The sequence below is a fragment of the Salmo trutta genome, chromosome 13 (genome assembly GCF_901001165.1).
Source record: "Salmo trutta chromosome 13, fSalTru1.1, whole genome shotgun sequence".
NCBI classification, from domain to species: domain Eukaryota; kingdom Metazoa; phylum Chordata; class Actinopteri; order Salmoniformes; family Salmonidae; genus Salmo; species Salmo trutta.
In genome coordinates, this window is record NC_042969.1 from 4,473,369 (window position 1) to 4,498,046 (window position 24,678).

The 24,678-nt window shown below is 42.3% G+C and overlaps 1 protein-coding gene across 14 annotated transcripts in view; it reads left to right on the forward strand.

Annotated features, from left to right (window-relative positions):
- The window catches only part of LOC115205088 (LIM and calponin homology domains-containing protein 1), a 175,130-nt gene that overhangs the window by 106,036 nt on the left and 44,416 nt on the right, over positions 1–24,678 (forward strand). For all 14 annotated transcript variants that reach the window (XM_029770683.1, XM_029770679.1, XM_029770681.1 and 11 more), the window contains 2 exons: positions 10,429–10,539; positions 13,990–14,191. In XM_029770683.1, the coding sequence (XP_029626543.1) occupies positions 10,429–10,539; positions 13,990–14,191 (313 nt within the window). The remainder of the gene's footprint in view (positions 1–10,428; positions 10,540–13,989; positions 14,192–24,678) is intronic.

A 24,678-nucleotide genomic window follows, 5' to 3' on the forward strand; every position in this document is an offset into this window, starting at 1 on the left:
AATATTGTTTGGTGTTTTGGTTCCGTAGGTGTGGAACTGCTGCTGGCGGAAGTTGGTGTTTGTGCGTGCTTGTGCATGCGTGTGCTCATGCAAGCATGTGTATGTGTGTGTGCTCGTGACACAAAGAGGTTATTTTCCCGTCTGGAAAGAACACATTTTGTCAGGTCTAGTAAAGCATATCAGAGAAAACAAGCGTTGTAAAGCAGTGGCGGGAAAAGTACCCAATTGTCATACTTGAGTAAAAGTAAAGATAACTTAATAGAAAATGACTCAAGTAAAAGTAAAGATAACTTAATAGAAAATGACTTGAGTAAAAGTAAAGATTACTTAATAGAAAATGACTCAAGTAAAAGTAAAGATAACTTAATAGAAAATGACTCAAGTAAAAGTAAAGATTACTTAATAGAAAATGACTTGAGTAAAAGTAAAGATTACTTAATAGAAAATGACTTGAGTAAAAGTAAAGATAACTTAATAGAAAATGACTCAAGTAAAAGTAAAGATTACTTAATAGAAAATGACTTGAGTAAAAGTAAAGATTACTTAATAGAAAATGACTCAATAAAAGTAAAGATAACTTAATAGAAAATGACTCAAGTAAAAGTGAAAGTCACACAGTAAAAGACTACTTGAGGAAGTCTAAAAGTAACTGGTTTAAAATATACTTAAGTATCAAAAGTAAATGTAATTGCTAAAATGTACTTAAAGTACCTTTGGAAAGTATTCAGACCCCTTGACTTTTTCCACATTTTGTTAGGTTACAGCCTTATTCTAAAATTGATTTGATCATTTTTTCCCCCTCATCAATCTACACACAATACCCCGTAATGACAAAGCAAAAGCAGGTTTAGAATTTTTGGCTAACTTATTAAAAAAAAAAAAACTGAAATATCACATTTACATAAGTATTCAGACCCTTTACTCAGTAATTAGTTGAAGCACCTTTTGCAGCCTCGAGTCTTCTTGGGTATGACGCTACAAGCTTGGCACACCTGTATTTAGGGAGTTTCTCCCAATCTTCTCTGCAGATGCTCTCAAGCTCTGTCAGGTTGGATGGGGAGCGTTGCTACACAGTTATTTTCAGGTCTCTCCAGAGATGTTTGATCGGGTTCAAGTCCAGGCTTTGGCTGGGCCACTCAAGAACATTCAGAGAGTTGTCCCGAAGCCACCCCTGCGTTGTCTTGGCTGTGTGCTTAGGGCTGTTATCCTGTTGGAAGGTGAACCTTCGCCCCAGTCAGGTCCTGAGCGCTCTGGATCAGGTTTTCATCAAGGATAAAAGCTGAAGAACATACAGTACGCACATCCAGGTACTTTCAGCAGGTGCTGGAGTTGTAGGCAAACTCATGGAAAACAGAAAGGAAAATGCCGCACACTGCTTCTCATGCTCCCAGATGATATTTATTTACAACATTTTGACCCTTAGGTCTTCATCAGGCATCCATATCCCAGGTGGGGGTGGAAGGTCATATATATAGGGGCAGTACTCAGTGAAATCAATTCCTGAAACAGGAGGTAAAAAATGTATAACATATTTTTCATCAAGGACCTCTCAGTACTTTGCTCCGTTCATCTTTGCCTCGATCCTGAATAGTCTCCCAGTCCCTGACGCTGAAAAACATCCCCACAGAATGATGCTGCCACCACCATGCTTCACCGTAAAGATGGTGCCAGGTTTCCTCCAGACGTGACGTTTGGCATTCAGGCCAGAGTTCAATCTTGGTTTCATCAGACCAGAGAATCTTGTTTCTCGTCGTCTGAGAGTCTTTAGGTGCCTTTTGGCAAACTCCAAGTGGGCTGTCATGTGCCTTTTACTGAGGAGTGGCTTCCGTCTGGCCACTCTACCATAAAGGCCTGATTGGTGGAGTGCTGCAGAGATGGTTGTCCTTCTATAAGTTTCTCCCATCTCCACAGAGGACTCTAGAGCTATGCCAGGGTGACCATCGGGTTCCTGGTCACCCCCTTGACCAAGGCCCTTCTCCCCCGATTGCCCAGTTTGGTCGGGCGGCCAGCTTTAGGATGAGTCTTAGTGGTTCCAAACTTCTTCCATTTAAGAATGATGGGCTACTGTGTTCTTGGGGATCTTCAGTGCTGCAGAAATGTTTTGGTACCCTTCCCCAGATCTGTGCCTCGACACAATCCTGTGTCGGAGCTCTATGGGGAATTCCTTCGACCTCATGGCTTGGTTTTTGCTCTGACATATACTGTGAACTGTGGAACCGTATATAGCCAGGTGTGTGCCTTTCTAAATTAAGTCCAATCAATTGAATTTACCACAGATGGTGTCACAACTTCCGCAGAAGTCGGCTCCTCTCCTTGTTCGGGTGGCGTTCGGCTTTCAAGCCATTGCCGCTCCATTTTTCATTTATCCATTTGTTTTGTCTTGTTCCCTGCACACCTGGTTTTCATTCCCCAATCACACTACATGTATTTATTCCTCTGTTCCCCCTCATGTCTTTGTGTGAAATTGTTTGTGTGTTACGTGTTTTTGTACACACTAGGCTAGCGTTAGTTTTTTCTGTGTTATTTCACGAAGCCTGTTTGTATTGTTATACATTTGATGTTTTGTGACTGTTTTGAGTGCTTTACACTTTGCCTTGTTGGCTGGAGGTTGTTGAAGCAGCTGCGTCCGTCTGTATCTCTCTCCTGCCGAAATAAAGTGTGAATACTTATGTAAATATGGGGTATTGTGAGTATGGATGTATTGTGAGTAGATTACTGAGGAAATGTTTTAATTTAATCAATTTTCAAATAAGGCTGTAATGTAAAAAAATGTGGAAAAAGTCAATGTATCTGAATACATTTCAAAGGCACTATCAAAAGTAAAAATAATTTAAATGTCCTTGTTAAGCAAGCCATGTTCTTGTTTTTTAAATGTATGTATCTTTATAAGTTGGACCATTGTCCTGTCCTGCTGAGCATTCGATATGTAACAAGTATTTTTGGGTGTCAGGGAAAATGTATAGAGTAAAAAGTACATTATTTTCTTTAGGAATGTACTGAAGTAAAAGTTGTCAAAAATATAAATAGTAAAGTTAAGTACATACATTCAAAAAAATTCTTAAGTAGTACTTGAAAGTATTTTTACTTAAGTACTTTACAACATTGCTGTAAAGTGAAGAGGAGACAGACATACATAGAGCAAGACCTCATGGCTTTATTGGGCCATGCTGCCATTTTTATCTCAATATCAATTTCTAGGTAAGAATTAAGTACCTTACTGTGATTGTTTTCAATTAAAAATGGTCAAAAAGAAACAAAAACAGCTTCTTGGCAAAGGGCCATATTTCTCAGTTAAGAATTTTGCTCAGACTGTCTGGGAGTGGTGAAAATGTGCTTTTTCTTATTGGTATATAAACTAATTTACTGCATGGTGTTGTCACCATGGGAGGCCAAAACTCCATCCCACCAAAACAGGCTGAAATTTCAGGTGGTCTTTTCGAACAGCTCTTACACTAAAAGGTGATTTATCATAATTTTCACAATTTCACAGTATTATTCCAATCTCATGGTGTGGAAATACTGTATATATACAGTACCAATCAAAAGTTTGTACACACCTACTCATTCAAGGGTTTTTCTTTATTTTTACTATTTTCTACATTGTAAAAAAATAGGAAATTACACATATGGAATCATGTAGTAACCAAAAAAGTGTTAAACAAATCAAAACATAAACTCAACAAAAAAAGAAACGTCCTCTCACTGTCAACTGCGTTTATTTTCAGCAAACTTAACATGTGTACATATTTGTATGAACATAACAAGATTCAACAACTGAGATATAAACTGAACAAGTTCCACAGACGTGACTAACAGAAATGGAATAACGTGTCCCTGAACAAAGGGGGAGTTAAAATCAAAAGTAACAGTCAATATCTGGTGTGGCCACCAGCTGCATTAAGTACTGCGGTGCATCTCCTCCTCATGGACTGCACCAGATTTGCCAGTTCTTGCTGTGAGATGTTACCCCACTCTTCCACCAAGGCACCTGCAAGTTCCCATATATTTATGGGGGGAATGGCCCTAGCCCTCACCCTCTGATCCAACAGGTCCCAGACATGCTCAATGGGATTGAGATCCGGGCTCTTCGCTGGCCATGGCAGAACACTGACATTCCTGTCTTGCAGGAAATCACGCACAGAACGAGCAGTATGGCTGGTGGCATTGTCATGCCGGAGGGTCATGTCAGGATGAGCCTGCAGGAAGGGTACCACATGAGGGAGGAGGATGTCTTCCCTGTAATGCACAGCATTGAGATTGTTTGCAATGACAACAAGCTCAGTCCGATGATGCTGTGACACAACGCCCCAGACCATGACGGACCCTCCATCTCCAAATCGATCCCGCTCCAGAGTACAGGCCTCAGTGTAACGCTCATTCCTTCGACGATAAACACGAATCCGACCATCACCCCTGGTGAGACAAACCCGCGACTCGTCAGTGAAGAGCACGTTTTGCCAGTGCTGTCTGGTCTAGCAACAGTGGGTTTGTGCCCATAGGCGACGTTGTTGCCGGTGATGTCTGGTGAGGACCTGCCTTAAAACAGTCAATCACGGACTACAAAAGAAAAACCAGCCCCGTCGCGGACCACGATGTCTTGCTCCCAGACAAACTGAACAACTTCTTTGCTCGCTTTGAGGACAATACAGTGCCACTGACACGGCCCACTACCAAAACCTGCGGGCTCTCCTTCACTGCAGCCAACGTGAGTAAAACATTTAAACGTGTTAACCCTTGCAAGGTTGCTGGCCCAGACGGCAACCCCGGCCGCATCCTCAGAGCATGCACAGACCAGCTGGCTGGCTGGTGTGTTTACGGACATATTCAATTAATCCTTATCCCAGTCTGCTGTTCCCACATGATTGAAGAGGGACACCATTGTTCCTAAGAAAGCTAAGGTAACTGAGCTAAATGACTACCGCTCCGTAGCACTCACTTCCATTTTACATTACATTTTAGTCATTTAGCAGATGCTCTTATCCAGAGCGACTTACAGTAGTGAATGCATACATTTCATACATTTTTTTTCACCCATACTGGTCCCCTGTGGGAATCGAACCCACAACCCTGGAATTGCAAACACCATGCTCTACCAACTGAGCCACACGGGACCGTCATCATGAAATGCTTTGAGAGACTAATCGAGGACCATATCACCTCCACCCTACCTGACACCCTAGACCCACTCCAATTTGCTTACCGCCCCAATAGGTCCACAGACGACGCAATCACACTGTACACTGCCCTAACCCATCTAGGCAAGAGGAATACCTATTTAAGAATGCTGTTCATCGACTACAGCTCAGCATTTAACACCATAGTACCCTACAAACTCGTCATTAAGCTCGAGACCCTGGGTCTCGACCCCGCCCTTTGCAACTGGTTCCTGGACTTCCTGACAGGCCGCCCCCAAGTGGTGAGTGTAGGTAACAACATCTCCACCCCGCTGACCCTCAACACTGGGGCCCCACAGGGTGCGTTCTCAGCCCTCTCCTGTACTCCCTGTTCACCCACGACTGCGTGGCCATGCACGCCTCCAACTCAATCATCAAATTTGCAGATGACACTACAGTGGTAGGCTTGATTACCAACAACGACGAGACGGCCTACAGGGAGGAGGTGAGGGCCCTCGGAGTGTGGTGTCAGGAAAATAACCTCGCACTCAATGTCAACAAAACAAAGGAGATGATTGTGGACTTCAGGAAACAGCAGAGGGAGCAGCCCCCTATCCACATCGACGGGACAGTAGTGGAAAAGTTGTAAAGTTTTAAGTTCCTCGACGTACACATCACGGACAAACTGAAATGGTCCACCCACACAGACAGACAGCGTGGTGAAGAAGGCGCAGCAGCGCCTCTTCAACCTCAGGAGGCTGAAGAAATTCGGCTTGTCACCAAAAACACTCACAAACTTTTACAGATGCACAATTGAGAGCATCCCGTCGGGCAGTATCAGCACCTGAGACGGCAACTGCACCGCCCACAACCGTAAGGCTCTCCAGAGGCTAGTGAGGTCTGCACAACGCATCACCGGGGGCAAACTACCTGCCCTCCAGGACACATACACCACCCGATGTCACAGGAAGGCCAAAAAGATCATCAAGGACAACAACCACCCGAGCCACTGCCTGTTCACCCCACTATCATCCAGAAGGCGAGGTCAGCACAGGTGCATCAAAGCTGGGGCCGAGAGACAGCTTCTATCTCAAGGCCATCAGATTGTTAAACAGCCATCACTAACATTGAGTGGCTGCTGACAACATACTGACTCAACTCTAGCCACTTTAATAATGGAAAATTGATGTAATAAATGTATCACTAGCCACTTTAAACAATGCCACTTTATATAATGTTTACATACCCTACATTACTCATCTCATATGTATATACTGTACTCTATACCATCTACTGCATCTTGCCTATGCCATTTGGCCATCACTCATTCATATATTTTTATGTACATATTCTTATTCATTCCTTTACACTTGTGTGTATAAGGTAGTTGTTGGGAAATTGTTAGGTTAGATTACTTGTTAGATATTACTGCATGGTCGGAACTAGAAGCACAAGCATTTCGCTACACTTGCATTAACATCTGCTAACCATGTGTATGTGACAAATACAATTTGATTTGATTTGACATAAACTATTGCAGCATAAATACTGGAGGCTGAGAAAGGAGGGGTCGGGAGACACTATTGCCCCGTCCGACGATACCCCCGGACAGTGCCAATGAGGCAGGATATAACCACACCCACTTTGCCAAAGCACAGCCCCCACACAACTAGAGGGATATCTTCAACCACCAATTTACTACCCTGAGACAAGACCGAGTATAACCCACGAAGATCTCCCACACGACACGAACCTGAGTGGGGCGCCAAACCCGGACAGGAAGACCACGTCAGTGACTCGACACACTCAAGTGACGCACCCCTCCTAGGGACGTGATGGAAGAGCACCAGTAAGCCAGTGACTCAGCCCCCGTAATAGGGTTAGAGGCAGAGAATCCAGGTGGAAAGAGGGGAGCCGGCCAGGCAGGGACAGCAAGGGTGTTTCGTCGCTCCAGTGCTTTTCCGTTCACCTTCACACCCCTGAGATGAGTCTTTAATAAAGACTTAAAGGTCGAGACCGAGTCTGCGTCTCTCACATGGATAGGCAGACCATTCCATAAAAACTGAGCTCTTTTGGAGAAAGCCCTGCCTGCAGCTGTTTGCTTAGAAATTCTAGGGACAATAAAGAGGCCTGCGTCTTGTGACCGTACCATACGTGTAGGTATTTACAGCAGGACCAAATCGGAGAGATAGGTGGAGCAAGCCCATGTAATGCTTTTTAGGTTAGCAGTAAAATCTTTAAATCAGCCTTAACAGGAAGCCACTGTAGAGAGGCTAGCACTGGAGTAATATGATCACATTTTTAGGTTCTAGTCAAGATTCTAGCAGCCATGTTTAGCACTAACTGAAGTTTATTTAGTGCTTTATCCGGGTAGCTGGTAAGTAGAGCATTGCAGTAGTCTAATCTAGAAGTGACAAAAGCATGGATTAACTTTTCTGCATAATTTTTGGACAGAAAGTTTCTGATTTTTGCAATGTTACGAAGATGGAAAAAAGCTGTCCTTGAAACAGTCTTGATATGTTTGTCAAAAGAGAGATCAGGGTCCAGAGTGATGCAGAGGTCCTTCACAGTTTTATTTGAGACGACTGTACAACCATCAAGATTAATTGTCAGATCCAACAGAAGATCTCTTTGTTCCTTGGGACCTAGAACTAGCAAATCAAATTTTATTTGTCACATACACATGGTTAGCAGATGTTAATGCGAGTGTAGCGAAATGCGTGTGCTTCTAGTTCCGACCATGCAGTAATATCTAACAAGTAATATAACCTAACAATTCCACAACAACTACCTTATACACCCATAGGCAAGATGCAGTAGATGGTATAGAGTACAGTATATACATATGAGATGAGTAATGTAGGGTATGTAAGCATTATATAAAGTGGCATTGTTTAAAGTGGCTAGTGATACATTTATTATATCCAATTTCTTACTATTTTTAATTATCTGTTTTGTCAGAGTTTAAAAGTAAAAAATGTGCCGCCATCCACTTCCTTATGTCTGAAACACAGGCTTCCAGGGAGGGCAATTTTGGGGCTTCACCATGTTTCAACAAAATGTACAGCTGGGTATCGTCCGCATAGCAGTGAAAGTTAACATTATGTTTTCGAATTACATCACCAAGAGGTAAAATATATAGTGAAAACAATAGTGGTCCCAAAACAGAACCTTGAGGATTTCATGACTAGAAGCTCAAAAGACAAAAACGCAGTAATTATTTTTTTTTGTAAATTGAAATTTGCTATTGTAAATGTTAGCAACACCTCCACCTTTGTGGGATGCGCCAGGGATATGGTCACTAGTGTAACCAGGAGGAGAGGCCTCATTTAACACAGTAAATTCATCAGGCTTAAGCCATGTTTCAGTCAGGTCAATCACATCAAGATTATGATCAGTGATTAGTTCATTGACTATAACTGCCTTGGAAGTGAAGGATTTAACATTAAGTAGCCCTATTTTTAGATGTGAGATATCACAATCTCTTTCAATAATGACAGGAATGGAGGAGGTCTTTATTCCAATGAGATTGCTAAGGCGAACACCGCCATGTTTAGTTTTGCCCAACCTAGATCGAGGCACAGACACGGTCTCAATGGGGATAGCTGAGCTGACTGCACTGACTGTGCTAGTGGCAGACTCCACTAAGCTGGCAGGCTGGCTAACAGCCTGCTGCATGGCCTGCACCCTATCTCAAGAGTGCTGAGTCCACACAGTGGCTTTGCTAAATAGAGGGAGATGAGATAGCCTAGCTACATAGAGGGAGATGAGATAGATAGCGGATGAGGTTGGCATAGTAAATTAGTCTGTCAGGGCTATGCTAGCCCAAAAATGGACTAAAGGAGCCTAACGTTACCCCTTATATTCCAAGGACCTTACAAGGACCTTACATGTTCTGTTTAGAGGTGAATTGGCTCTGGCAGCCAAAACAGACAAATACTCCATCTAAACGTGAATCGATTCTCAATTGCGGTACAGTTTTAGAAACGTAAAGCCCTCTTTTTTCATATCACCTCAAAATAATTTCACAAATACTAAATATACACTTACTGTGCACAGGTTTTAACAGTTTGAGCAGACAGCGTTTTCAGTGACAACACATGTGTGGTGTCTGTCTTCCGTTTATACACAGGTGTTCGGTAACGCAGATAGCTAATTAGCACAGGTACAGTATGCCTCTTCTTTCTGTTTTCCGTAAATAAGCATTGTAACATGGTAGCCCTATAAAGATGTGGCGTAATGTAACCTTTTTTAACTTTTTATTATTTATCTCCGATATGAAAGATACATTCCTTGTATTTCTAAAACCGTACTGAAATCGATTCATTTTAACGTTTAGAATGAGCGTCAGGGCTCTTAACAAAACTCCCTCGGGCCAGAAGACACTATCGTCAACAGGCGCTAAAGGTAGTTAGCCTCTATGAATGGGTTAGGGCTATGCTAGAATAGTAAATCAACCTTACCCATGTAGCAATGGTAAAGAGAGAGAGAAATATAGCTGTGTGTTCACATTGTGTTCATATTGACTTGATTTGTGGCCAGGACAATGGCTAGGTCTTGTCTTGCTTGCACAGAAACCCATGGCTAGCCAATTCCAATGATAGTGAAAAGAGTGGACCAAAAAAAACTGGAAGTGAACCCCGTTGGTGGCCATTTTGATAAAACTGTTGTTTGTACTCCTCACAAATTAAAGACAAGTGGAATTGAGGGTGATTTGGGTTGTATGCCATGACTTCACATCAAACAAACACTCAACAGCGAAAATGGTATAGAGATATGGTATATTTTTACTAGCTAATGGGTACAGTGTGCCTTTGAGCCATAGCTGGCATCTCTCACAGTGTGTAATGTGGAATTCCCTGATTGTGCTCAGTTGGCTGAGAATGCTTGTGTTACTGTTGGATAGCATTAGCAGTGTGACGTATACCTTAGAGCTGTCAGGAATGTATTTCGTGGCCTACAGTATGCTAACATTGCTCATATCAACATAGGTTGATTTTGCGATGGCATTTTGCCAGGTTTACTCAGGAACTAAACAGTTGGTTTTGGTGTGGGACATTGTGCCCGTAAAGCATAAATGTAGCAATTCTGCTAATTAGCACATTAGCTAATGTATCATGTACTAGCAGCCTTGCGTCATAAATTACACACAACTTGTGCACAAGCTATGGAGTATGAGACCACTGGGAATTGGTTAGGCCAAAGTGCTGCCAAAAGTTGGTCGGCTCAATTGGAAATGACCTGCCATTAAATTGAAAACTACAGAGTGTGATGTTAATGCGTTGTCTTGTTAATACTGGCTCTAAATCCCCAGGTTCTGATTACGATATACTGGCTGGGCCGGGCAGCCAACAGCTGCACCTCCTACAACGGGCCCACACTTGACCTGAAGGAGTTCGAAGGCCTGCTGTCACAGATGCGAAAGGTACGTACAGGGAAGGACGTAAGGCTATGAGATGTCATAAACCCTGGGGTTTGTGGAGGCTCAGTTGCTTGTGTTCTAGTGCTAACAATGTTAAGGTTGGGGGTCCAATTCCTCGAAGGGCTGTGTATTTTAGGTACTTTTTGCAGTTGCTAAGTGACTGTACTATTTGGAAATTTAGACTAGAAGGCACTGTCCAACCAAAGCATATGTTTTATTTTGCAGACATAAGGATGTTATTATGCAAGCTCCCCTCGGGGTGCATTCATTGTTTCACAACTTCCTTTATCTCCTCTCCTCTCTTCCCCTCATCATGGACTCATCCCTAGAAGAGAATGCTCTCTCGCTCTCTCGCTCTCCAGTGATGATCTCAGACCTTCCACTGGTCTTCCAGAACCAGTGGTGTAGAGTACTTAAGTAAAAATACTTTAATGTACTACTTAAGTCGTTTTTTTGGGTATCTGTACTTTACTTTACTATTTATATTTTTTGACAACTTCTACTTTTACTCCACTACATTCCTAAAGAAAATAATGTCGTTTTTACTCCATATGTTTTCACTGACACCCAAAAGTACTTGTTACATTTTGAACGGTTAGCAGGACAGGAAAATGTTTCAGTTCACGCACTTATCAAGAGAACATCCCTGGTCATCCCTACTGCCTCTGATCTAGCGGACTCACTGAACACAAACTATTATGTCTGAGTGTTGGAGTGTGCCGCTGGCTATCCGTACATTTATAAAAAAAACAAGGAAATTGTGCCATGTGGTTTGCTTAATATAAGGAATTTGAAATGATTTCTACTTTTGCTTTTACTTTTGATACTTAAGTATATTTGAGCAATTACATTTACTTTTGATACTTAAGTATATTTAAAACCAAAAACTTTTTGACATTCAATCAAGTAGTATTTTACTGGGTGACATTTACTTGAGTCATTTTCTATTAAGGTATCTTTACCTGTACTCAAGTATGAAAATTGGGTACTTGTCCAGAACCAGTGTCAGTCAGGCCTATTGGAACCTGGACTTTGGCTTTTAACAGACATTGAGGGACAGACAGGGACGTAGCTGTAGCTACCGGTCCCCCCCCCCCCCCCCCCCATTCAGAGCATGATGTCACTCCTCTGCCATTTATTCCATCCCCGCAATTTGACATCCCCCACTGCTATTCTCTTAAAATGAGAAATGACCAATAAGCCTAGAATGCTTTCCCAGATGTCCTTATAATCCACCACAACAGGGCTACGTCTCCACTTAACAAAAGATAACGACAGGGACTTAAAGTGAGAGAGAAATTCAATATATTTATGAAACAATGTCGTTCGCAATACAGGAGATGTAGGGATATGTGTTAGCTGTTGGTGTGGCGAGAGGCTCAAATTCTGTAAACTTAATGTTGATGTAGACAAATAGTCATTTATCTTGACAAATAACGTGCAGTCAATAGATCAGTTGAATATCCTGTCTGAAAATAAAGTATGATAGTTTGTTAACTGAAAAGGGCCAATATGTCCTCTACAGGTTAGTTAGGCTCTCTGAAGGCTAGTCAGTTCAATGGTCACCAGACACATTCCTAAAGTAGGGCTCTATGTGTATTAGTGCTGGGCTGGAACAAAAGTCTGCACACCCTTTAGCTCCAGGACCACTGCTGTTGTCTGAGCTCACTCAGGTTTCAGCTTGGGGTTCACAGGACTGATCTGACCAATAAATAAGACACCCCCCCCCAAAATACCCACTACCCCTCCCCCCACACCCATCACAAGGTCAGACAAACAGGACCCCAGCATCCTCCTTCACTCAGGTTCTGGCACAGAGAGAGAGGAAGAGAAAGGGGGAGTAAATTGGACGGGGAGGAGGGGAAAGGAGTTGAAGTGGAAGTAGGGAAGAGGGGGGAAGGGGGAAGGGAAAGAAACTGGAAGGGATAGTGGGAGGAAGGGAGAGAGACTCTGCATGTAGAATTCTGCAAAAATATTGTCCGTGTACGACGTAAAACACCAAATAATGCATGCAGAGCAGAATTGGGCTGATAACCGCTGATTATCTAAATCCAGAAAAGATACGTTAAATTCCCAAACCTTTCATAACCACTCCATCACCTACAGAGAGATTAACCTAGAGAAGAGTCTCCTAAGCAAGCTGGTCCTGGGGCTCTATTCACAAACACAAACAGACCCCACAGAGCCCCAGGACAGAAACAGCAACACAATTAGACCCAGCCAAATCATGAGAAAACTAAAAGATAATTTCTTGACACACTGGAAAGAATTAACCAAAAAACAGAGCAAACTGGAATGCTATTTGGCCCTAAACAGAGAGTAAACAGTGGCAGAATACCTGACCACTGTGACTGACCCAAAATTAAGGAAATCTTTGACTATGTACAGACTCAGTGAGCATAGCCTTGCTATTAAGAGAGGCCACAGTTGGGAGACCTGGCTCTCAAGAGAAGACAGACTATGTGCACACTGCCCACAAAATGAGGTGGAAACTGAGCTGCAGTTCCTAACCTCCTTCCAAATGTATGACCATATTAGAGACACATATTTCCCTCAGATTACACAGACCCACAAAGAATTTGAAAATAAGTCCAATTTTGATAAACTCCCATATCTATTGGGTGAAATACCACAGTGTGACATCACAACAGCGAGATTTGTGACTTGCTGCCACAAGAAAATGGCAACCAGTGAAGAACAAACACCACTGTAAATACAATCCATATTTATGTTTATTTATTTTCCCTTTTGTACTTTAACTATTTGCACATTGTTATAACACTGTACATAGCCAAAATATGACATTGTAAATGTCTCTATTCCTTTGAAACTTGTGTGAGCTTAATGTTTACAGTTCATTTTGTATTGTTTATTTGACTATTTCACTTGCTTGGGCAATGTAAACATATGTTTCCCATGCCAAATAAAGCCCTTTGAATTCAATTGAATTGAATTGAGAGGGGCTGAAGGAGGGAAAGAGACAGAAAGAGCGAGGGGAAGAGAGGGAGTAGGAGAGAGAGGGGTAAAGTAAGGCGATAGGGGGGGGGTAAAGAGGGGGGTAGGTGGCTGCCAGGAGGGGGAATGGGAGAGGGGAAGAGAAACAAGGCAGGACCAGGAGGTTCCTCAGGCAGGCGGGAAGGAAAAGCTTTTTCTCAGTCCTGGAAACCAAGGAGGCCACAGACCAGGATACACTGCTGCAGCTCATAGATGCGCAGAGAGAGACAAGAGGTAGAAAATCTATTCAAATCGGAGAGAGGGAGAGGAAGTGAGTGTAATTGTCCAGGTTGGAGGAATCATGGTGAGTGATGGATCCGGATTGGATGGGATATTGGGATAATCTCAACACAAAAAAAATGTACATTGATGTGGTGGATGTTTTTTTTTGTGTGTGTGTGTGTGTGTGTGTGTGTGTGTGTGTGTGTGTGTGTGTGTGTGTGTGTGTGTGTGTGTTAGGAGGCGGAGGAAACGGAGAGCCCCCAACGCAGCATACGGGACAGCGGCTACATTGACAGCTGGGACTCGGAGCGCAGTGACTCGCTCTCCCCACCTCGCCACGGCCGAGAGGACTCCTTCGACAGCCTGGACTCGTTCGGGTCACGCTCCAGACAGACGCCCTCGCCGGACGTACTGGTCACCCGCGGCATCGGCAGTGATGGTAGGACGCTAGACGCCCGGACAGGTCACACCACACATGCTTTTACTGTCACATACTTTCTGGTGCTACCTGGGTCATATTCACTAGAAATGAAACAGACAAAAATGGACCGAGACGGGGAGGGGCTACCTGAACTTCAACTCATTTTTGTTGTAAAAAATGTTCTATTGCTAAAGGTTTTGCTAAGGTGTGAACTAATGAATATGACCCTGTTGTGTTATAGTGGCTTGCCGCTTGCATAGCTGTAACTATTTTGTTCATGTATCATCATAGCACATAGTGATTTACCTCATCCTCTACCAATGTTTTACTTTGTGCACTTTAATGATGCATGGCAGCCATTTTGCACATACACAGTATCATTGGGGAAGGTCGCCATCAGCTGACGTGAAACTAGCTGTCCCTATCTGCTCTTTTCAACCTCTCCCTGTCTCATATCAATGAATTCATCTGGCAGGGTGTCTTCTAGCGCAACCCAGCTCTGCTATTGACATCTGTACGAAGGCGGTTTGGTGTTGCGGCTGACTGTTTAGAGTTGTTGCCATGGGTTACATCTCTTTGAAGGCCCTCTTGAAGAGACATGTGTTGAGAGAGAGAGTGAGAACATTGAAGTCAGGCGGTGGAGAGAGGAGATGGCAGTCTTGACTGATGGGTTGCAACACATTTCAGGGGAGTCGTGTTTTACACGGCATCTCATCTGTTCCAATCTGAGTGGTGTTGCACAAGATGATGATACCTGGGACCGATACCTATTAGTCACAGTGGGTGTGAGTGTTTCTGCCTGTCATATAGGGGCACACTTCATCTTGTGCCCATATTTTTATGCACAAGCATGCACACACAAACACATGCACACCGTTAATGATTGATATAGTTCTACAGTCCTACAGCACACTCGGGGCTAACTGGAGCTGGTGGTTAAATTCAGGGGCGCAACTTTGGTTTTAGAGGTGGGGGGGACCAAACCTAGTGGAAGGTCATCTAAAGGGCCATTTCCTGCATTTCTACGCAATTGAACATGACCAATGGCCTTGTAGCAAAAATGGCCGCAGTCATCAAGCTAGGTAAGAGATCCTTAAAAAAATATATTATTTGATTGTTAAAAGGCCAAACAAAGGTAATTGGATAATCAGCAATGAACACGGTTACATGCACACAATAATACAATTATTGTGGATAGTCAGATGAATGAATAGTTTGTTTAAAACGTTTACATGCTTTGCATATAGAATGATTTCCCTAATAATCCTGTTTACATGGACACATCTGAAATCAGGTTAGCTAATGGAACTTTTGATAAATGCACAAAATCGGCAATCAAATAAGCGTTCTACCACAGTGACTGAAATGTCTGCTCCCAACTCACACTCTCAAATACTTAGATCCCCTGAACGCAGCTCACTTTCCAGCCCAATTTCCAGCTCACACTCTCAAACACATAGATCCCCTGAACGCAGCCCACTCTCCATCTCACTTTCCAGCTCACACTCTCAAACACATAGATCCTCTGAACGCAGCTCACTCTCCAGATCCCATTCACCTGAATTCTGATCACCTGTTCACACACCTGTATGTCATTACCACACACTATTTAGTTCAGTTCTTTGCACCCCATCATTGTGAAGTATTGTTTGTTTTGTGACACACTTCTATTCTGAGCTCTGTTTTTCCTGTATTAGTCCTTCTGTGTATCATAGTTTTGGCCATTCTCACTAACGATGCCTTTTTGCCTATTCCCTGCCTATCGGATGCCCATATACACCGTTGGAATGCTGATTAAGCTGTTTACATGTCCTAATAATTTCAAAGATTGCTCATAAAACCAGGTGTTTTAAGCTGCATATGCTAACTTCGATTTTGACCTTACGCCAATTAAGATAAGCAGAGTAAGGCGTTTTCATGAAAAAAGCAAAGTACAAAGACTTGATTTTTTGGGGTCTTTATGAAAGACTTCCTCTATATCAAATATCATCTAACTTTATTAGAAAGACAATATTTTATGAATATATAGTTATTCAAAGATATCTTCACTTTTTCAGTCTCTGTTTTGTCAGTTACCAAGAAAGTAATCTATGGGGCCAGTGGAGACATCAATGGTTCAGATTTGTTTCAAAAGCCACTGCCAATTTGAGTTAACTTTAGCCAACAATAACCAAAAAACTAGGGGTGTGATACGGACAAGCTCACCATATTCAAAAGAAGCCAAATCAGCTCTAAGTAACTTCAAATCAAGTCTTTGATTTGGTCATGGAATAGCTCAAGTTAGCAGTGGCTTTTGAAACAAAACAAAACTATGGATGACAGTCTCTCTTGCCCCCGTAGACTTCTATCAGGGTACATGGAAAACTGGAAGTCTAAGAACAGAATGCTCAGAACAGGAGCTACACAGGTATGTATCTGAAGGAGTTATTGGCTGATTCATATGATTTAGGCTGCATTTTGTAATGACATTGGTCTGACACATTGGTCTGACAAGCACCTTTAAATTAGGGCTTTGATTGAAAACCACTTTTTAAGAATGGTGAGAGCCAGAGGCAGATGTGGCAGACCTTTACAATGCTGAAGTAGCCTACAGTAAATTCCTCTAAAAAGCATTTTCTGTATTGTATTACTGCCTTATTAACACATATTTGTTTTAAGATAGTGACAACATGGACCATTTTATTCTCTATTTTAGGACACTTGGGGGTATCCGAAAAGAATGTGTAAAAATGATTTGATGAAACTTTTTAATCTGGCCTTAGAAATACCGTAACAATAAAATATGTCAAATCGGGTCATGCCAAAGTTCTGTCCGAATGAGAATGCTAGAGGGATTTAAAATGCATCAGAGAGGTGTTGAAAGGTTCAGGAAAGCAGAAGGAAGATCATCGGGATCATTGTGAATTTCATCTTTCCTAGAACAGGAACTTCAATTAATTCCCCCCCCCCGAGTCATTATGTGCGGTTTTGTCACAGTCCCTTCTAACGAGTCCTGCGTGGCTTGTGGGCATTGTAGAGGGCAACCGAAAACACATATATGTTCCTGAGAGGCTTACCTTTCAGGAATGGGGTCATTGTAGCTAATGGCCCTAACCGTTCAAACGCTAGAGCCAAATTCATAGGATGAAAACAAATTCAACATGTCTCACCGGCTTTAGAAAACCATTGGTTGCAAACAGCCTGACCGCCGTCTCAAAGGCAGCCACATGGTCCTAAAACACACCTGTAATTGCTGTACTGGTACCATTGCAGCAAACAGCTTGCTACTGAGGACCATCTTCTGTATAGCAGCTGCAACATTATATCTATCAATGTCATCCCAACAGAGGAACCCGCTCCATCAAACACAACAGAAGAAAAATATATGGGATTAATGTTTTATGTATTTTCCAGGCATGGATAGAGAAGCCAAGAAAACTCTTAGGCCCTGTATTTTAAAGCCTTATGATTGATTGTCCTACCAGGGCATTTTAAAAACCTGATTGTTGAAGGGGGACTGAGCCAAGAGTGAGGCCTAACCGTAACCGCACCATCCTGTCCAAAGTGACTAGCCTGTTTTCATCTTTTAATATACATATGTGCACACAAACACACACACTGATTTTTTGAGCTGCCAGTCCATATTTGACGTTTGCAGCTCAGTTATGTTTCAGGTTTTTATTGCCATGTGCACTAGTACAGTCAAACATCTTTCTTGCTTGCTTTTTTCCCAACAATGCAGTACTCTATATCAGTCAGTTGTACTATAACAAATCAAATAAAAAGTCAAGTGGAGCAGAAACATACAAGAAATCGAAATAAGAAGAACACGAAAAAGTAAGTAAGCTATATGTAGGGTCAGATCCAGGGTCAGTAGCTATATACAGGGTCAGTAGCTATATACAGGGTCAGTTCTAGGGTCAGTAGCTATATACAGGGTCAGTTCTAGGGTCAGTAGCTATATACAGGGTCAGTAGCTATATACAGGGTCAGATCCAGGGTCAGTAGCTATATACAGGGTCAGTTCCAGGGTCAGTAGCTATATACAGGGTCAGGTCCAGGGTCAGTAGCTATATACAGGGACAGTTCCAGGGTCAGTAGCTATATACAGGGTCAGTAGCTATATACAGGGACAGTTCCAGGGTCAGTAGCTATATACAGGGTCAGTTCCAGGGTCAGTAGCTATATACAGTGTGATAAACAGAGTAGCAGCAGCGTATAGTGTGTGTGTGTGTGTGTGTGTGTGTGTGTGTGTGTGTGTGTGTGTGTGTGTGTGTGTGTGTGTGTGTGTGTGTGTGTGTGTGTGTGTGTGTGTGTGTGTGTGTGTGTGTGTGTGTGGTGTGTGTGTGTGTGTGTGTGTGTGTGTGTGTGTGTAAAATGTGCATAGAGAAAAAAATGAAAATGAAGGGTCAATGCAGATAGCCTATGTAGCCATTTTGTTAACTCTTTAGCAGTCTTATGGCTTGGGGATAGAAGCTGTTCAGGAGCCTGTTGGTGTCAGACTTGATGCTCCGGTACCGCTTGCTATGCGGAAGCAGAGAGAACAGTCTATGGCTTGGGTGTCTTTTGTGCGATTACCGGCCTTCCTTTCCCACCACCTGATATAGAGGTCTTGGATGACAGGGAACTCGGTCCCAGTGATGTACTGGACTGTCCGTACCACCCTCTGTAGCGCCATGTGATCGAGGGCGGTGCAGTTGCCATACCTAGCAGTGATGCAGCCAGTCAAGATGCTCTCAATGTTGCAGCTGTATAACTTTTTGAGGATTTGAGGGCCCATTCCAAAACTTTTCAGCCTCTGGAGGGTGAAGAGGCACTGTCGCTTGTCACCTAAAACCCTCACAAACCTTTACAGATGCACAATTGAAAGCATCCTGCCGGGCTGTATCACCGCCTGGTATGGCAACTGCACGCCCACAACCGCAGGACTCTCCAGAGGGTCTGCACAATGCATTACCGGGGACAAACTACCTGCCCTCCAGGACACCTACAGCACCTGATGTCACAGAAAAGCCAAAAAGATCAGCAAGGACAACAACCACCCGAGCCACTGCCTGTTCACCCCGCTATCATCCAGAAGGTGAGGTCAGTACAGGTGCATCAAACCTGGGACCGAGAGACTGAAAAACAGCTTCTATCTCAAGGCCATCACTGTTAAACAGCCATCACTAGCACAGAGAGGCTGCTGCCTATATACACAGACTAGAAATCATTGGCCACTTTAATAAATGGAATACTAGTCACTTTAATAATGTTTACATATCTTGCATTACTAATCTCATATGTATATACTTTATTTTATACTATTCTATTGTATCTTAGTCTATGCCACTCTAACATTGCTCGTCCATATATTTATATATTCTTAATTACTTTCCTTTACTTAGATTTGTGTGTATTGGGTGTATGTTGTGAAATTGTTAGATATTACTTGTTAGACATTGCTGCACTGTCGGAACTAAAAGCACAAGCATTTTTCTACACCCGCAATAACATCCGCTAAACACATGTATGTGACCAATAGGATTTGATTAGATTTTTAAGTCCATAGTGATTTGGTCACCGAGGAACTTAAAGCTCTCGACCCGCTCCACTGTAGCCCCGTTGATGTGGACGGGGGCCTGTTTCCTGTAGTCCATGATGAGCTCCTTGGTCTTACTGACATTGAGGAAGAGGTTGTTGTTCTGGCACCACACTGCCAGGTCACTGAGCTCTTCCCTGTAGGCTGTCTCATCATCGCCGGTGATCAGGCCTACCATCGTCGTGTCGTCAACAAACTTGATGACGTTGTTGGAGTCGTGCGTGGCCACACAGTCGTGGGTGAACAGGGAGTGCAGGATGGGACTAAGCACACATCCCCTGTGGGGCCCACGTGTTGTGGGTCAGTCAGCATGGCATAGGTAATGTTGCCTACCCTCACCACCTGGGGTCGGCCCGTCGGAAAGTCCAGGATCCAGTTGCAGAGGGAGGTGTTCAGTCCCAGGGTCCCAAGAGACCAAGGTGCGGCGTGTGAAGTGCTCATATTTACTTTTAATGAATATATTTAAACAAAACGACTGACAACAGTTCCGTCAGGTGACATACACTAAACAGAAAACAACTACCCACAAAACCCCTACTTAAATATGATCTCTAATCAGAGGCAACAAGGATCAGCTGCCTCCAATTAGAGATCAACCCAAACAATCCCAACATAGAAATAGAAAAACTAGAACTAAAACATAGAAATAGAAAACATAGATCAACCCAAAACACCCCCTGTCACGCCCTGACCTACTCTACTATAGAAAATGACATCTTACTAGGGTCAGGACGTGACATGGCCACATGTGTATGTTTTCATATTTTAATTTTGGATGGTGCTAGTGCATGTCCTTCCATTACCAGACAATGGATGCAAATGTCCATATTCCAATGCGTCCACCATGTTTGCAAATGTCGCATGTTACATATGATGCATTGAGAAAAGTCTAATGTCGGAAACAACTGTAAAGAATATTTACTCACTGCGTCGAAGACACGATTGGAGTCTGGATTATAGCTTGGCTGAATCGGAAGGTGTTTTATAATGCCATGCCAGTCATAAGTTGCCATAGAAAAACGTTGAGTAGCACCACACAGTGTATTGCAGCGCAACCTCTTAACTTTTAATGGAGGCTTGTAGAAGGTTACGACGTTCGTCACCAAATGTATGTTTGGGCTGACATTCTGAAAACGAAATGCAACACATGGGACGAGGCCAAGCTTCCTGTCTAGGGCCAGGGTGTGTTATTGTTTGGAAGGAACTGGAAGTGTGGAGGAAAAAGTTGTGTCTATGGGTGAAAGTGCTTAGAGCTGGAGAGCTTGATGTTTGGTTTGCTATTGGTTTGTAGGGAAAGTTGGGTGCTTGATGTTTGGTTTGCTATTTGTTTGTAGGGAAAGTTGGGTGCTTGATGTTTGGTTTGCTATTGTTGTTGCGAAAGGCTGAGTGGTTGATATTGAGTTTGTAGGGAAGCATTGAGAAGTAGATGTTTGGTTTGCTGTTGGATTGTAATAAAATGTGAAGTAGTTGGTGTTTGTTTGCTATTGGTATATAGGGAAACGATTGATTGATTGATGCTGGGTTTTCTATGTAGGTAAACATTGAGTGAGGCCAGCTGTACATTAAAATATGTTTCACTAACCATGCCACGGTGCCTCATGTCCAGACCATCTCCAGCCCTGGGCTCATCTAACTCTGACTCTAGAACAGTTCCTGGAGGCCCACACACTAGATCTGAGAACAGCTGAGCAGACCAGAGATCAGCCAATGATACAAGGTTTGATTACACCAAGAAGAAAGGCTCCAAATGATCACTGTTTACACAAAATAGCTACACCAAACTAGTTTTTCATGGTCCAGGGCTTTCTTATGCTGCTATTGCCATTCAGCTCACACTCTCTCTGGAAGTTCACTTAGTCCATCCCAAAAAATAATTAGAGGACACAAGGGATTTTAATTTTATCTTCAAAAGGAATTTCGACAGCCCTCTTTTGTTAGAGTTATGTAGATCAGCACACATTGTGGATAAATATATATCTTTGTGCTACTGTACTCTATCCCTATTCTAGTCTTCCCTTCCTTATTATTTTCTTCCCTCTTCTCTTCCCTCTCTTTTCTGCTAAAGCCGTTTCATCCACAGTCAACAACTATGGAACTGAATACAGTGGGTTATGCGATGTCATTGAAATGTGTTTTATTTGTAATCACGTGTCAAGGAACTTCACAGACACACAGCAGTGCTTTAACATGTGTGGAACCATGATATCATACACACAGAATGGAGGGAGAGGTTGGGGGGTTTTTTGCACAGGGGGGGGCTTTCATGGTTGAGGAGCAGCTCTCGGGGAACTGTGCAGGGGATCTTGGATGGTCGGTGGCCTGGCGGTTGGGAGCTTGGCCTGGAGGCCGATAGGCCGCTGGTTCAGGTCCCAGTTTTGACTTGGTGGGAGATCTGTCGACGTTCCCTTGGGCGGGGTGCTTGACCCTGGTTGCTCCTGTAGGTCGCTCTGGGTGGGAGTCTGATAGATGACTGAATGTAATGTAAATGTTGAGCGTCTTCACTGTAGGTAGATTCTATGTTTTATTATTCAATAAAAACATATTTTTTTGAAAGACCTAGTTATTTTGTTGCTTAACAAAGACATTTCTGAAGATATTTTTTTATATTTATGGGATTAGTGATGCATTTACGTCTGTCCCTCTTATGCAAACAAGTTACCCCTTTAAAATAATTGACCATTTCACCAAGTTACATGTTTCACGGCACATGACTTCGTTTGGGCCTCCTGAACAGCATGGCGGGAAAGGAAGTTAGTATTCTCTGTCTTTATGGTCAGTTTATAACTGTTTTATCTTTGACTGAGGTGGTCTAGATCAACACGTCAACCCTGTTCCCTTAATTAATGTTAGCAAAGATTTTATTTGATTCAACTTTTGTTATGTGTGGAAGATATGTATAATTCCTAATTTAATTTACACCATGTGGTCCAATGCTCTTCACCACATGAGGAGAAATGGCTGATCTTCACCCTCAACCCTGTTATCTAGCCTACACAATACTCCAGCATGTCAAAGTGGAACTTTGTTTTTCAAGAAAAAAATCTAATTAATAAAAATATGAAAAGCTGAAATGTCTTGAGTATTTAACCCCTTTGTTATGGCAAGCCTAAATTAGTTCAGGAGTAAAAATGTGCTTAACAAGTCACATAATAAGTTGCATGGACTCACTTTGTGTGCAGTAATAGTGTTCAACATGATTTTTTGAATGACTACCTCATCGCTGTACTCCACACATGCAATTATCTGTGAGGTCCCTCAGTCGAGCAGGGAATTTCAAACACAGATTCAATCACAAAGACCAGGGAGGTTTTCTAATGCCTTGCAAAGAGGGGCACCTATTGGTAGATGGGTAAAAAATGTAATAGCAGATATTGCATATCCCTTTGAGCACGGTGAAGTTATTAATTACACTTTGGATGGTATATCAATACACCCAGTCACATAAAGATGCCGGCGTCCTTCCTATAACTCCGTTGCCACAGAGGAAGGAAACTCAGGGATTTCACCATGAGGCCAATGGTGACTTTAAAACAAAGAGTTTAATGGCTGTGATCTGAGAAAACTGAAGATTGATAAACAGCATTGTAGTTACTTCACAATTCTAACCTAATTGACAGATTGAAAAGGAGGCCTGTACAGAATAAAAATATTACACAACATGCATCCTGTATGCAACAATGCACAAAAGTGATACTGCAAAAGATTATGCAAAGCAATTTCACTTTTTGTCCTGAATACAAAGTGTTATGTTTTGGGCAAATCCAATACATTACTGAGTACCATTCTCCATATTTTCAAGCATAGTGATGGCTGTATCATGTTATGGTTATGCTTATATTCATTAAGGACTGGGGAGTTTTTCAGGATGAAAAAAATTTATGGAATGGCGCTAAGCACAGGAAAATCCTAGAGGAAAACTGGGTTCAGTCTGCTTTCCACCAGACACTGGGAGACAAATTCACCTTTCAGCAGGACAATATCCTAAAACACAAAGCCAAATCTACACTGGAGTTGCTTACCAAGAAGACAGTGAATGTTCCTGAGTGGCTGAGTTACAGTTTTGACTTAAATATGCTTGAAAATCTATGGCAAGACCTGAAAATGGTTGTCTTAGCAATGATCAACAACCAATTTGACAACCAATTTCTTTTCAAGAATAATGGGCAGATGTTGCACAATCCAGGTGTGGAAAGCTCTTAGAGACTTACCCAGAAAGACACACAGCTGTAATCGCTGCCAAAGGTGATTCTAACATGTATTGACTCGGGGATGAATACTTATCTAATCAAGATATATTAGTGTTATATTTGTCATATATTCTGTGTGTCGATCATTCGAGAAAAAAATGACAATTTAAATAGATTTTAATCCAACTTTGCTTGGATTAAACAAAAATAATTTTTGGAGGCACTGTATGTTTTTTATTTCATGGGATGTTTATCTGAATTTTAAAAGGTACACAGATAATATGGTAGAATATGTTATGTCAACCCTGTTATCTACAGTAAGTGTCAATCCTTTTAGGAGCTTAATTTGTACTGAAAATAATGCACAATGATTACATTTACAGTTCATGTTCGTTTCAATGTGTAGAACGTTATGAAAACTGTAATTCATACTGACATTTGTATGAAATTCCAAAGACAGACACATTTTTACATGAAAAAACATAGGGTTTTGATATGCAAAATACAAACTCCATCTGTGTCATTATAAATTGTGGGTTAACTTTATCTGTTTGATATTATATGGGAGTTTATTTGTACACTTGATCAATGAGAAAATGTTGGATTTATCTCAAACATGCTTTAAACTAATAGGCTGTTATATACACTACCGTTCAAAAGTTTGGGGTCACTTAGAAATGTACTTGTTTTCCATGAAAACATACATGAAATGAGTTGCAAAATGAATAGGAAATATAGTCAAGACGTTGACAAGGTTA